General features: G+C 43.1%; 1 protein-coding gene across 1 annotated transcript in view; it reads right to left on the reverse strand.

Moving 5' to 3' along the window:
- The window catches only part of CFAP47 (cilia and flagella associated protein 47), a 1,765,744-nt gene that overhangs the window by 826,567 nt on the left and 925,878 nt on the right, over positions 1-13,299 (reverse strand). Inside the window, exons 44-45 of the mRNA XM_029603108.1 lie at positions 10,878-11,104; positions 6,779-6,959 (exon numbers count right to left, since the gene is read on the reverse strand). Coding sequence (XP_029458968.1) covers positions 6,779-6,959; positions 10,878-11,104 — 408 coding nt within the window. The remainder of the gene's footprint in view (positions 1-6,778; positions 6,960-10,877; positions 11,105-13,299) is intronic.

A 13,299-nucleotide genomic window follows, 5' to 3' on the forward strand; every position in this document is an offset into this window, starting at 1 on the left:
TAGGACAGCAGGATGTTCGTCCTCATACATGGGTGACATCATCAGATGGAGCCCGGTACGGAAAACTTATGTCAAAGTTTCTAGAACTTTGGCTCATTGGACATGCCCAGCATGCCTCACGTGTCCATGCGGGGTCCCTCTTCAGTCTCATAACATAGAATTATGATAAAAATAAAATTATAAACCACAAGAGAAACTTAACTCTGTGGGGTGGCGGGAGGGTTTCGTGAGGACTGTCCTAGGAGAACACCTGTTACAGGTAAGCTACTCTGCTTTCTCTAAGGACAAGCAGGATGGTAGTCCTCACACAAAAGTGAATCCCTAGCTACAGGCTGCTCCCCAATGCAAAAGGGGACCAACAAGCACCAAACAGGTGCCAACAGGCACAACAACCACGGCGCTGTTGGTAACAGAGAGGGAGACAGCCTGAACCCAAACAATGGGCCCTAGGCAAGGAGAGTTGGTTTCTACACCTCAAAGAGATTCCAGAGGACAGACTGACCAAACCTCCTGTCACATCAGCCACCTCTATCCAGACAGTTGTGAGAAGTGAATGTGTGGAGAGAACTCCATGTCGCAGCCCTGCATATCTCCTCCAAGGGAATTGCTTGCAAGTGGGCCACTGACATTGCCATGGCTCTAACAGAAAGAGTTGTGACATGAACCAAAAGATGCAGTCCCGCCAATGGAAAGTGTCTGTTTGGCAATGGCAACTCCCAACCTATTCCTATCAAAAGAAATAAAAAGTTGGTTGGACTGTCTATGGACTTCTGTCCGCTCCAGATACAAGGCTAAGGCTCTCTTACAATCCAAAGTGTGCAGTGCTTGTTCACCTTGGTGCGAATGGGGCCTGGGAAAGAACACTGGCAGGACGATTGACTAATTAAGATGGAAATCCGTCACCAATATATGCAAGAACTTAGGGTGGTACGCAGGACCATCCTGTCATGGTAAAACTTGGTATCAGGTGAATAAGTCACTAAGGCCTGGAGCTCACTGACCTTGCGTGCTGAAGTAACCACAACCAAAAATATGATCTTCCAGGTCAAGTACTTCAGGTCACAAAGAAGTTTTCATCAGCTGAGATAGCAGTACATTGAGGTCCCAAGACACAGCAGGAGGCCTTAGGGGGGGCTTCAATTGAAGCAGACCCTGCATGAAATGTACAACTCTAGGCTGCACAGAGATGAGCATACCATCTACACCTCGGTGGTATGCGCCAATTGCACTCAGAGGAACTCTAACGGAGGTGAGTTTTAGACCAGCTTCCGAGAGGTGCAGAAGATATTCAAGCAGCTTTTGTGTGGGGCAAAAGAAAGGATCTAGGACCTTTTGTTCACACCACACAGAAAACCTCTCCACTTTAGTCCATTGGACTTTCTAGTGGAAGACTTTTGAGAAGCTACCAGGACTGGAGACACATCCTCTGAAAGATCCAGTGGCTGCAGGATTAACTTCTCAACATCCAGGCTGTGAGCGACAAGGCCTGGAGGTTGGAATGCTGCAGCTTGCCCTGATATTGTGTGATGAGATCTGGGGAAGTTCCCAGACTAATTGGTTCCCAGAGGGAACACCTCCCGAAGGAGTGGAAACCAGGCCAATGAGGGGTTATGAGGATCATAGTCACCCAGTCCTCTCAAAGCTTCAGAAGAGTCGTCATCACTAGCAGAATCAGAGGATACGAGTACAAAAGAACCTTGACCGAATGGTGGGCAAAGCTGTTCGAGGTTGGTTTGCTGCCCAACCTGTACCATTCCTGTTGCAGGGGGATGCAAACAAGTCCATGCCAGGGCTTTCCCAGAGGTGGAAGATCCGGTTCGCCACCCCCTGGTCAAGGGACCACTTGTGGGGTCAGAAGGCTCAACTCAGTCTGTCCGCTATCACATTCTCCGTTCCGGCCAGATACATGGCCCGGAGCCCATGAACAGATCTGGACCGCTTCCTTACACGGAGGTATAACCCTGTGTCTCCTTGCTTGTTGACATACCACATTGCTACTTGATTGTCTGTTTGGATCAGGAAAATTTTGTTGGACAGCTGATCTCTGAAAGCCCACAGAGCGTACCTGATTACCCAAAGCTCTAGGAAGTTGATTTGGCATTGTGCATCCTGGGTGGACGACAGGCCCTGGATGTGGAGCCTGTCTACATGAGCACCCCACCCTAGGATGGATGCACCCATGATAAGGACAATATGAGTAGGGGGATTTGGAAACAATATGCCCCGCTCCAAATTCGAGAGAATCCACCACCAGAAAATGGAGTCCTGGAGAGATGGAGTGATATGGATGCGAGCCTGGAGGTCCTGAGTGACCTGACACCACCACTCAATGTCCATTGGGCCCGGCACATGTGTAAGCGTGCCAAAGGAGTAACATGGACGGTTGTGGTCATGTGGCCCAACAGCCTCAACATGTGCCTCGCTGATACCTGCTGGCTCTGCTGAATCACCTCTGCTATGGACGCCAAAGTGACCATCCTGGAGTGCGGCAGGAAGGCTTTTGCCTAAGCCGTGTCTGGAAGGGTTCCTCTGAAGTTCAATTGAGGTGACGGGCTAAGATGGGACTTCGGGAAGTTGATAACGAATCTTAGTGACTCCAACACCCAGATGGTCAAGCGCAGAGACAGTTCTGTCCCTGCCTGAGAGGTGTTCTTGACCAGCCAGTCATCCAGATAGGGGAAAATATGCATTCCCAGTCTGCAGGGGTGCACCCCCACCACGGCCAGGCACTTTGGTAAGATACGTGGGGCCAATTCTAGACCAAACGGCAACACTTTGTACTGGAAATGCTGTTTTCCCACTACAAATTTGAGATACTTCCTGTGACCTGGGAAGATCTCGATGTGAGTGTATGCATCCTTTAAATCGAGGGAGCATAGCCAGTCCCCTTTTTGCAGGAAGGGAATCAGGGTGCCAGAGAAACCATCTTGAACTTTTCCTTTTAGAAAATTTGATCAAGGCCCTTAGGTCTAGTATGGGACGGATTCTCCCTGTTCTCTTTGGAATCAGGAAGTACTGGGAGTAGAATCTCTGCCCCCTTTGCCTTGGTGGGACAAGCTTGACCGCTCTGGCCATTAAGAGGGTGGAGAGCTCCCTTAACAGTACCTCCTGATGCACTAATGGCCCCCAAAATGGGCACGGAAGAACCATAGCCTGTCAGGGGTCCAGCATCTCGGGTACAAGCAGCTGGCTTATGCTCCCTATGATCCATCCAAAACTCCGAATCAGGATTTGGCTGGGGTGCCGGTTGGGGCTTGGGAGCTCGCTGTTGCCTGGGACGGCCATGGGAGCTCACCCTCTGTGAACTGGAGCGAGGGGCCGGAGGATAGTGCTTCCTCTGGCAGCAGAAAGACCTCCACTGACCCTGCCTCACAGACCTCCTGGCTGAGGAGGATGGGTCTGAAGTGCTGGCGGAGAGATGCTGGAGGGTCTCCTGGTTGTCCCGTAACTGGGTCACCATGTCCCTCTCATGTCTCCGAAGAGATTCTCTCCTGTGCACAGCAGGTCAGCTAGTCATACCTCTACCTCCGGTCAGAGATCTGAGGCCTGCAGCCAAGCCATTCTGCAGGTGCCGATTCCCGCTGCAGAGACTTTTGCTGCAGTCTCAAAAACATCATAGGTGGAATGCACCTCATGTTTTCCACACTCCAGGCCCTGACACACCAGCGACAGAAAGGTGTCTTGCTGCTGTTCAGGCAGCCGCTTGGCTGCCTTTTGCACCTGCTTCCAGAGGTTGCGAGAGTATTAGCTCATACAGAGCTGGTAGGAGGCTATAAGCATTGTCCCCTGAGCTTCCAGCGCCCTGTGATCCTTCCCCAGGGGGGGCGCCAATGCATGGGTCCGAGAGCACTAGGCCTTCTTGAGAGCGGATTTGACCACTACCAATTGGTATGCCAGCTGTTGGATGAAGTAAAACCTGTCCACCTCTGTTCACCAGAGGAACTGTGAGGAGGTGCTCCCAAATCCTCAACAGCGACTCTTTAAAAATCTTATGTACCGGGACCTCCACGATCTCTTTAGGAGCCTCCACAAACTGGAGGATTTCCAGCATCTTGTGCCTGCAACCTCCTCCGTCATCAAGTGAAATGGGATGGCCTCCACCATCGCCCTCACAAAACCTGCGAAGGTCAGGCTCCTCAGGTGGAGATTTACTTTCTTCCTCCAGAGGAGACTGTTCTGAAGGGAGTCCCTCCGAGTCCTCTGAGGATTCTGTAGTGTCCTCCTCCCAGTGGTCATATGGGTCCTCATCATCACTGTAATCCAGGAGTCCAGGAGTCTAGGCACGTGGCCCCAGCAAAGCTGGAGGGGGGGGGGGGGGACTGTAGGCTGCGGTGTCAGCGCCAGCCTCGCTGGAGCTTCCTCCTCCTCGGAAACGGCAACAACCACCGCATTGGGCTGAGGGAGCATCGGTGCCTCGCTGGGCATTAATGACCTGCTGGGAACCAGCACTAGCTTGGTCAGTTATACCCCGATGAGCACATCAAGATGCTCTAGCAGTGGTTCCAACAGGGAGAGCGCAAGTACCGGTACTATCAGTGCCACAGGCTTGATGCCCTGCAGTGCCTGATTGACCACCAGGCCCTCCTAAAAAATTACCGATGCCAAAACAGACTGGGAGGCATGAAGGGTGGCCAGGTCTTCCTTGGAGCCCTGAGGTGGATCGGCGACTTACACCAGGACTGGTGGAGACTGTCAAAGACCCCTAGCATCGATGGAGGAAAGGCATTCCTCGCTGCGGGGTCACTTCAGGGGCATCACAGCAAGCACAGGCGCCGACCCGAGCATGGCACAGTGCATTGACGGTGACAGGTGCCGATGCTTCCTTGGCGTCCATCGGTGCTCAGCCCAGTCTTTCCCTGGTGCCAAGGTCAAAGATGATGAACGTGATGTCCTCGACCTGGAGGAGACTGGCAGAAGCTGGACTCTGGTGCCTCTATCCACTGGCAGCATGGATGGAGCAGACATCCCTGTCAATGTCGATGGCTTGGTGTCCATCTGTGCGACTCCTTGGTCCTTCGGCATTGATGCCACCGATGCCAATGTCAGACTTTCTCACCCTGAAGAGCTTCTCCATCTTGTCAAGACAAGCGAGACATCCCTTTAAGGTCATTTGGTCACACAGATGGTACCCCAGATGTCATGCGATGCCCCCAGTCAGAGGATGCACACATCGTGCAGGTCCGTGATGGGCATGGTCCTCAAGCACTGTGGGCACCGATGAAAACCCGATGAGCCCATCACAAGACGAACTGAAAGGGTGAAAAATGACAACGGATGCATCAGGCAATCGATGCCGGCAGGCACCGAGGCACTGCCGCCACGGGGGATGTCTCGAAAAGAAACTTACCGAACTGCCGAAAAACCTGACTAAGATACAGAGGAACCGAGAGGGACACGGTCACAAAAAAAACCCCTGAAAATATCGCTGGAAAGCTTTCCAGCAACTTTTGAAAACCAAAAGAAACATGAGCTCAGAAACTGCAATGCAAAAGCTCCGCAGAAAAAAAGAGACGGAAGAGGGACTCTGCATGGACGCGTGGTATAGGACACGCTGGGCATGTCCTATACCACGCGTATAGGACCTGCCCAGCATGTCCTATACCACGTTCTAGAAACTTTGACATAAGTTTTCCATGTCAGGCTCCATCCGATGATGCCACTCGTATGTGAGGACTATCATCCTGCTTGTCTAGGAGAATCAGTGCTAAAGGTGTGACACCAAATATACCTGCTTATCTGAAAGTTAGCCAGGTAAGTTTATCTGGCTAACTTTGCTTTGCCCCAGAACAACCCTGACTTATCCAACTAAGCTTTTTAGCCAACTTTTGCAAATAATTCAGAAGCCACTATTTGCCCAGTTAAGTCCGGAACTTAGCCAGAAAAACTGTTTAAATATGGACCTCCATGAGATTACAATGAGTTTTTCTTTTAAGGGGGAGTAGTATTCCTTGTCACTATTGGACAGATGTTGTGTTTTCCTCTTGGCTGACCACTTTAATACAAATATATATTTGTATATAATACAAATGTATAGATATTCTTGGAGTTCTAGTAGTCATTTTCATGCAAGTCTTTTCTCTTGCTTTTCACAGAACTGCTGCAAAATGAGAACATCACACAGTACTTGTGTAACACAGTTTGGAAACACTGCCCAGACATATAATCAAAGGCCAAGACTGTGAGGGGATAGTACCCAGACACGTGACACCCAGAAGAAAAACAGGAATTCAATTTTTGGCAAGTTTCTTTGGCTACTTACTTTGGAAGTTAGCTATTTTGAAAGAAGAATCAATGATTACAATTGATAATTATGCAAAAAGCAAGGAAAAGGAATTAAGACTTCTTCAGGAGAACACTCCATTTTCATTTTCTCAACTCAGAAGCAAAGCTGAGGTAGCAGAATCCATCTTGGGGCAAAGGAATCATTTACTTGATCCTTTCTGGCTCGTTTGTGAGTCACTGAGGCTCACTGTGGCACACTATATTGCACTGTTGTGACATGCGATCAAATCTAGATTAATAAAATCATTTTGGTTTTGTACATACAGTATTGTTGGTCAGAATCCATCTCTGAGTGTTTGTCATGTAATCCATTACAGATTTGGTTTGAAACCTTGAAAAATCATCTTAGAAGAATGCCAACATGATCCAAGTGATAACACTAGAAAAATACCTTCTCAAGGACGGCATTAATGAAACTCACAAATCACATGCAACTTTGCTTTACTGGAGTTGAGAGTGTATGACTGCAGCATAGCACACCAGTACATTTTATTACCTTCATTGGAGTGACCCGGTTCCTTTGGAACTTTCTTAAAATTAACCCGGCATGCTGCTGAAACAGGAATGCTGATTTTTTGGGGGGTTTCAAAGTGCTTCGGCATATTCACTGTCACACTGTAGTCAAGAGATCTGAACTTTCTTCCCTTGTGTCCAGAAGGCGTAAGTGAAGTGTGAGTCTGTAGGCAACACAAGAGTCATGTTCATGAACACTCATAGATATGAGAGCGAGAGAGCTGACAAATCCACAAATGCATTATTTTGTAAAAATTAGCAAGGAAGGACCTGGTTTAGAAAAGCTTTTTACCACAGACACAGAATAGGAGAAAAGCCTTAGAAAATTGGGCCAAGTCTGTGCACATTCATTTTCCATTACTTTTATTTTTGCACCCTAACAGTGCCAATGAATCCTCTTCAACTACTCAAAAGGAGATAGGCAATATGATACTGTGTGCCCTTTAGAAGTAAATCTCTTCTGAATCAAAAATGTATCTTTAAAATATTTATTTATTTGCAAATTTATTGTCTATGATGTCCAAATGTCTATTTAGATTACAATTAAACATTCTTGAAACAAGGGATAAAAGTTCCTAATACAATAAAAACAAACAAGAGCCACTGTGGAAGAATGGAAAGAGCTGAAAGAGTAGAAATCAGGCTTTGAAGATGTAGTTTGTCCCTCCCAGACTTCAACTTAACTCTCTCCCTGATAATTCAAAAGTCTAAGTGCTAAGAAACAATCTCAGTTGCTTTTTATTTTTTTTTAATTTAAACTTTATTAAATTTTTCAAAATCATGACACAAGTCTGTCATTTACAAAATATGAGTGTCTGCAATTACAACTCTCCAAAGGAAAGAGAGAAAGAAGAAAAATAAAAACTACTCTGAAATATTTATACTTTCTTGTAAACACTCAATGTACAATGAAATTGGGGGAATCAACTTCTCATTTGAGCAAAATCAAAGCAATAATTTAACATCATATATATATACTGGTACTAATAACCCCATTCTCACTACTACTTGCGATTACCTTTGATCAGAAGCCAGTTCCCCCAACAAATTCTTAGCTTCTAAGAACTTTTTCAGATCTGAGGGTTCATAATAAACATAATTTACCATACATTTACTAGGGTAACGGATTACCATGTGGGCCCCCACCTTCTCTGCCAGTTGTTTTAAGGCCAAAAATTCCTTCCTTCTACTTTGTGTTAATTTAGTTACATCTGGAAAAATCCATACTTGTTGGTTGTAATATTTCACAGATCTATTTCTCAGAAACAGTTTAAGCACCATGTCTCTATCCGATAGAAAAATAAATCTAACAAGAACTATTCCTCTCTTATAAACTATTTCTTCATTTGATGACTCCAATAGTTCTGTAATATTCAATAATCAATGTTTTTGATCTTGCTGTTCCACTTGTTCTTTCTCTTTCCCTCTTCTTTCAGGTAGGAAATATATTTTTGCCAAAGGCGGGAGAGATTCTTTCGGTATTTTTAATACTGTTCCCAGATATTGTTTAAATTGTTCCTGAACCGAAATTGCTCCTACCTGTGGTAAATTAATTACCCTCAGGTTCAGGTATCTCAGATCATTTTCAATTTTCTCCATTTTGATATGATTTTTTAATTCTCCTTGTATTAGCCCAGTCTGTATTTTCTCTAAGTCCTTTATCTGTGTCTTCTGTGTATCATTCTGTTGCTCTATATTCAACATTCTTTTGTTAACATCTGTAACCACATTTGTAAGAGTAGTAATAGACTTTTCCAAAGTCATTATAGCGGTCCAGACGCTATCAAGCATTATTTTTGCAGGTCTTTCAAGTTTGTGAAGTAAAGTAGGTTCTGACCCTAAGATTCCGGCACATACCACTCTATTGTGTGTGTCGTTACCTTCTCCTTCACCTTGTTTACAAGGTTCAACACCTTCTCCACTTTGTGTAGCCTTGTCCCCTACTAAAGAAACATTGGAGTCAAACGATTCCAATGCAGATAGACCAGCAAGGGGAGGTGAAGGCGTAACCGGCGCTCCCGGACTTAAGGATATTAATGAGGCAGGTGATCCCTCTTTATGCTCAATCAAGGGCATCATAGCGCCTCCTACAACGGGAGTTACTTCTGGGACTGAGTTAAAATACTTTTCAATTTTAATCTATGAAGGGGTTACTGGGGAGGATGTAGTTGTTACCTCCCTCAGTTTCCCCTTCCGCTTGTATGTGGCAATTCAATATACCACAAGGAAAAACAATATCTAAGAAATACAGAAAAGTATTAACCTCTATCCAGCGTGCGCAGGGGGGGTTTGGGGTAGGTTTTTGGGGGGTACGCATGAATCTTACGCGCGTACCCCTCTGAAAATCTACTCCAATGTGTTAACGACTTAATAGTGACTTTTATTGACTGGTTGTTACTTTATGCCTGTTATTTCAATGTATGGCCATGCTATATGATATTTGGTTTTATTCATATTTTTGATTCACTTAATAATTACTTTTATTAGCTAGTTGCTATATTATGCGTGTTCTTAATGTACCCGGCTCTGAACGCAAGAAGGGTGGGCAATAAATGCTTTTAAATAAATAAATATATATATTTCTTCCAAATTATCTTCTAGTTTCCTTTCTATTTCTTCTGATCCAAACAAGTCGATAAAAGACTCTTTGTCTGACTCAGTAGATGAAAATATTGCCTTCATAGCATCATCTCTAATAAGAAAAGAAGAGTGTGCTTCTGGTTTTGGGTATTGCTGTTCTCCTATCCCTTTCACCTTGTTACTCTCTGCCTCCTTTCATAAGTGTGTCTGTGCCACCTTCTTCCTCTTTTTTGAAACAGAAGGGAGTGAAACAGGTTTATTTGAAGTCTGCAGTAGCACATGCTCTCCATATGTCAGTTTCTCCTGACAAGAGCTGCCTTCTGCCATTTTAGGCTTGAAGAAATCCCGCTTCAGCTTAGGTGCAGGACTACTTCTTTAGTTGCTGGTGCTGCCAACCTTGTCAATCTTGCCAACATTTCCTTTATCTCCTCTTCCTTTCCTTATCCCTCACATAATTGATTTTTCACTGGGGTTTGGATATTAAAATTAGTTTTTCTTAGTGATACTATAACTGATTGTACCCACTGAAAGTGCCAAGCACAGTCCATGTTTCATACAATAAACTGGGTTGGGAGGGACCCAAAAACATCAGAGTCTTGTAAGTGTATAAATGTAGAACAACAAACAATATCCCATAGTTCAATCCTGTATCATCCCTGTTTTGAAGCAGCTCTAATGCTTGATTGGATGCTTTAAAGCTCTGTTCATCACATCCATTTTGCATAGATTGAACTCTGGGAGTTTGTCTGTTGTTCTACATTTATACACTTACAAAATCGCGATTTGGGTCCCTCCTGATGCAGTTTATTGTATGAAACACAGTCCGAGTCAGGGAACTGTGCAACCCTTTATGAATTTGAAAACATCTGTTGATATATCTGGACTATTACAAATAAAATCTCTTTTGAATCTAAAATTGATGGACATATGAGATTCCCTCTGCCCTATTTTCCTGTTTTTGATTACCCAGGGAAGTCAAGAACCACAGGAATGAAATTATTAATTTGTGATGACCTCACATCAACAACAGTTGAAAAACCAAAGAACTGCTACTTGCACCACTGAAGAAAACCTGAGATTTACTTCATAGGGCAATGGCCATAAAGACAAAGAGGTACTAATGCGAGGTCCCATGCTTCTATCCACAAGAATACCATATAGAGATGGCTGTATTTCCCTCTAATAATTTGATAGTCCAAATCCAAGGTACTATCCAGAAAGTAAAAGGATCAGAACCAGGGACTCTTTGACAGCTTGTTTTAATTGGATGTTATATGCAGGGCTGTTTTAAGCTCTTGAAGCTTCAAAATTATGCTGCTTTTATGGAGTATAAAAAACTCACACAAGAAACTGTCTGTACAATTTCTTCAACTGAGAAAATTTAGAGTCTGCATTATCATGCCTTGTTCTTACAGGCACAGAATAGGATAAGCCCCCTGATAAATCAAGTCTTTAATCTTGAAAACATACTTTTTTTCTGCCAGATCTAAGACGGATCTTACCTCAATCTCAGAGAAACCTAAAGCTGCTACAGCAGCTCGTATGCTGCTGCTCTCCAGAGTCCCCGTGACCTTTCTGCGCTCATACTCAAGGGCTGACATCTGCTTCTGGGCTGCAATAGCCAGGGCCTTCTCCCTGGATTCATTAATCAGTGGGATTTTCAGCTGCTCTTCAAGAATGCTATTCTGATTGCACTTGAAATATTGAACAGGCTGTGACTTAATATAGCCTGTAATGAAGAAAACCATTTCTCATTATAAATTACAAATGCACACCTTGCTTTTATTCTGAGACATAAATCCACAAACTAGACAAATTAAATGTTTTCAACTATGTACAACTATATCAAATTTATGCAACTACTAAAACCTCTTTGGAAATGTTTATGTAGCACTAGAACTAGAATATGATAAAACTGAAGAAAAGATTTTGAACGAAACATACTAAATTTAGATTAAAACAGAAATACATTTAAAAAACATTGTTTATTTATTTAAAAAACACTTATATACTGCCTATAATGCATAACTTGTGGTAAGCGGTTAACAAGAAACACACAAACGTTCTTTAGAACAAAAACAATAATAGCTTACACATTTCAGAAACTTAAAATTGCTCTTTCTACAATAGCATTAAATACTGATACAAATGCCTGCGAGCAGATTTACGGATTGGTATAAACCGAGTGCCCTAGATTCTGACCTATTTTTTGCAATATAACAGCTCGATAAGCAAATCAATTAATGTTTACTTTTTATATTTGTTTTTATCATGAAAACATCTTGGAAAAAGGAGAAAGAAGTTGCTTATCTGTCACAAGTGTTCTCTGAAAACAGGGAATCACCAGGAAAAACCTGAAAGACAATCTGGGCATGCATGACAGCTCCCATGTTTCCACATATGCCTCAGTTCCATTAAGCTAATAAGGGAAGGGGGGTGCTATCTGTGACTGGTGATTTCCTGTTACAGGTAAGCAACTTTGTTTTCTCCAAAGATAAGATGAATCACTGTGTCACACAACTGGGACTGCCCAAGTGATAGTTTTTCTTCAACAAAGGGGAAAACAATCCCACCAACAAGGTAGAACAAACTCTTTTTGACATGTTAGAAATCCCTGGAGAATAAACTGCCCTAACTTATTGCCATATCAGGAGTCTGTATCTAAACAATAAGATGTAAATATATGAACACCTGGGCCATCAAAACAGCCATGGCTCAGACCTTTGACATGCAATTCTAAGGTCAAACCAGCTGACTGTAAGCAAAGTATATGTAGTTTGCTATCCAGTTAGAGATGCAATGTTTCCTTATGCAAAAAGGATAAACAGGTTAGGCTCTTCAGCTTGGAGAAGAGAAAACTGAGAGGGGACATGATGGAAGTTTATAAAATCATGAATCAGGTGGAACAGGTAAATAGGGAATAGCTGTGTACCTTTTCAAACAGGTATATAGGTTTTAGACCTGTATTATGTTTGCCTGCGTCTTGTGGAAAGAAGTTGTGAGACGGTGTTCGTCCATTTTGAAGGTATCGATTTAACAGAGAAAGATTGCCTATGATAAGAATTCTGCACTTTTACTATAGCTCCTGATGAAGCAGCTGGTGCTGCGAAACTTCGGCCATATGTTGAGCTTTTGTTTAAGATCTACATCATAAATAAGTGCTGCAGTGAAGAAAAGATTGTAAAATTTAAAAAAATGCAAAATTGAAAAACTCAAAAAAAAGACTGCCGCAGATGATTAGAAGTCCGGGCGGCTCTCCTGTCAACATTCAGAGAACACGCTGACAGGCTTGATGATGCAGCTATATAATTTAAAATAAATACAAAACAAATATATCTATTCTTGTGGGGATACGGCGATTCAGAGAAATTCATTGTGACATTTCCTTTTCTACATTATGTTTGCCTGCAACATGTTGGAAGTTTATCTTTGAATTGTTTTTTATTTTTGTTTTCTCTTTTTTTGTGTGTGATGTTTTTATATGCAATTTGATTTCTGTTAGTTTTATTGAACTCTAATTTATAAATTTCAACTTGTTTTTCATTTGATGTAATTTGTTTATTTTATTGGTATTATACACCATTTTGAATTCATTTTGAAAATCGGTTAATCAAAATAAATATTACCATTACCATTACTGAGACTAGGGGATGCTCCATAAAGCTAACAGATAGCAAATTTAAAACAAATCAAAGAAAATATGTTTACCACTCAATAGGCAATCAATTTATAGAATTTGTTGCTAGAGATTGTGGTCAAGGCAAATAGCATAGCAGAGTTTGAAAAGGGTTTGGACAAGTTCTTAGAGGAAAAATCCATAAACAATTATTAGCCAGGTGGATTTAAGGAAGCCATGGCTTAATCCTGGGAGTGAGCAACAAGGATGAATCTACTCTTTGGAATCCTGTCAGTTATTTCCTAATG

Source organism: Rhinatrema bivittatum, chromosome 5 (genome assembly GCF_901001135.1).
Source record: "Rhinatrema bivittatum chromosome 5, aRhiBiv1.1, whole genome shotgun sequence".
Taxonomy (NCBI): domain Eukaryota; kingdom Metazoa; phylum Chordata; class Amphibia; order Gymnophiona; family Rhinatrematidae; genus Rhinatrema; species Rhinatrema bivittatum.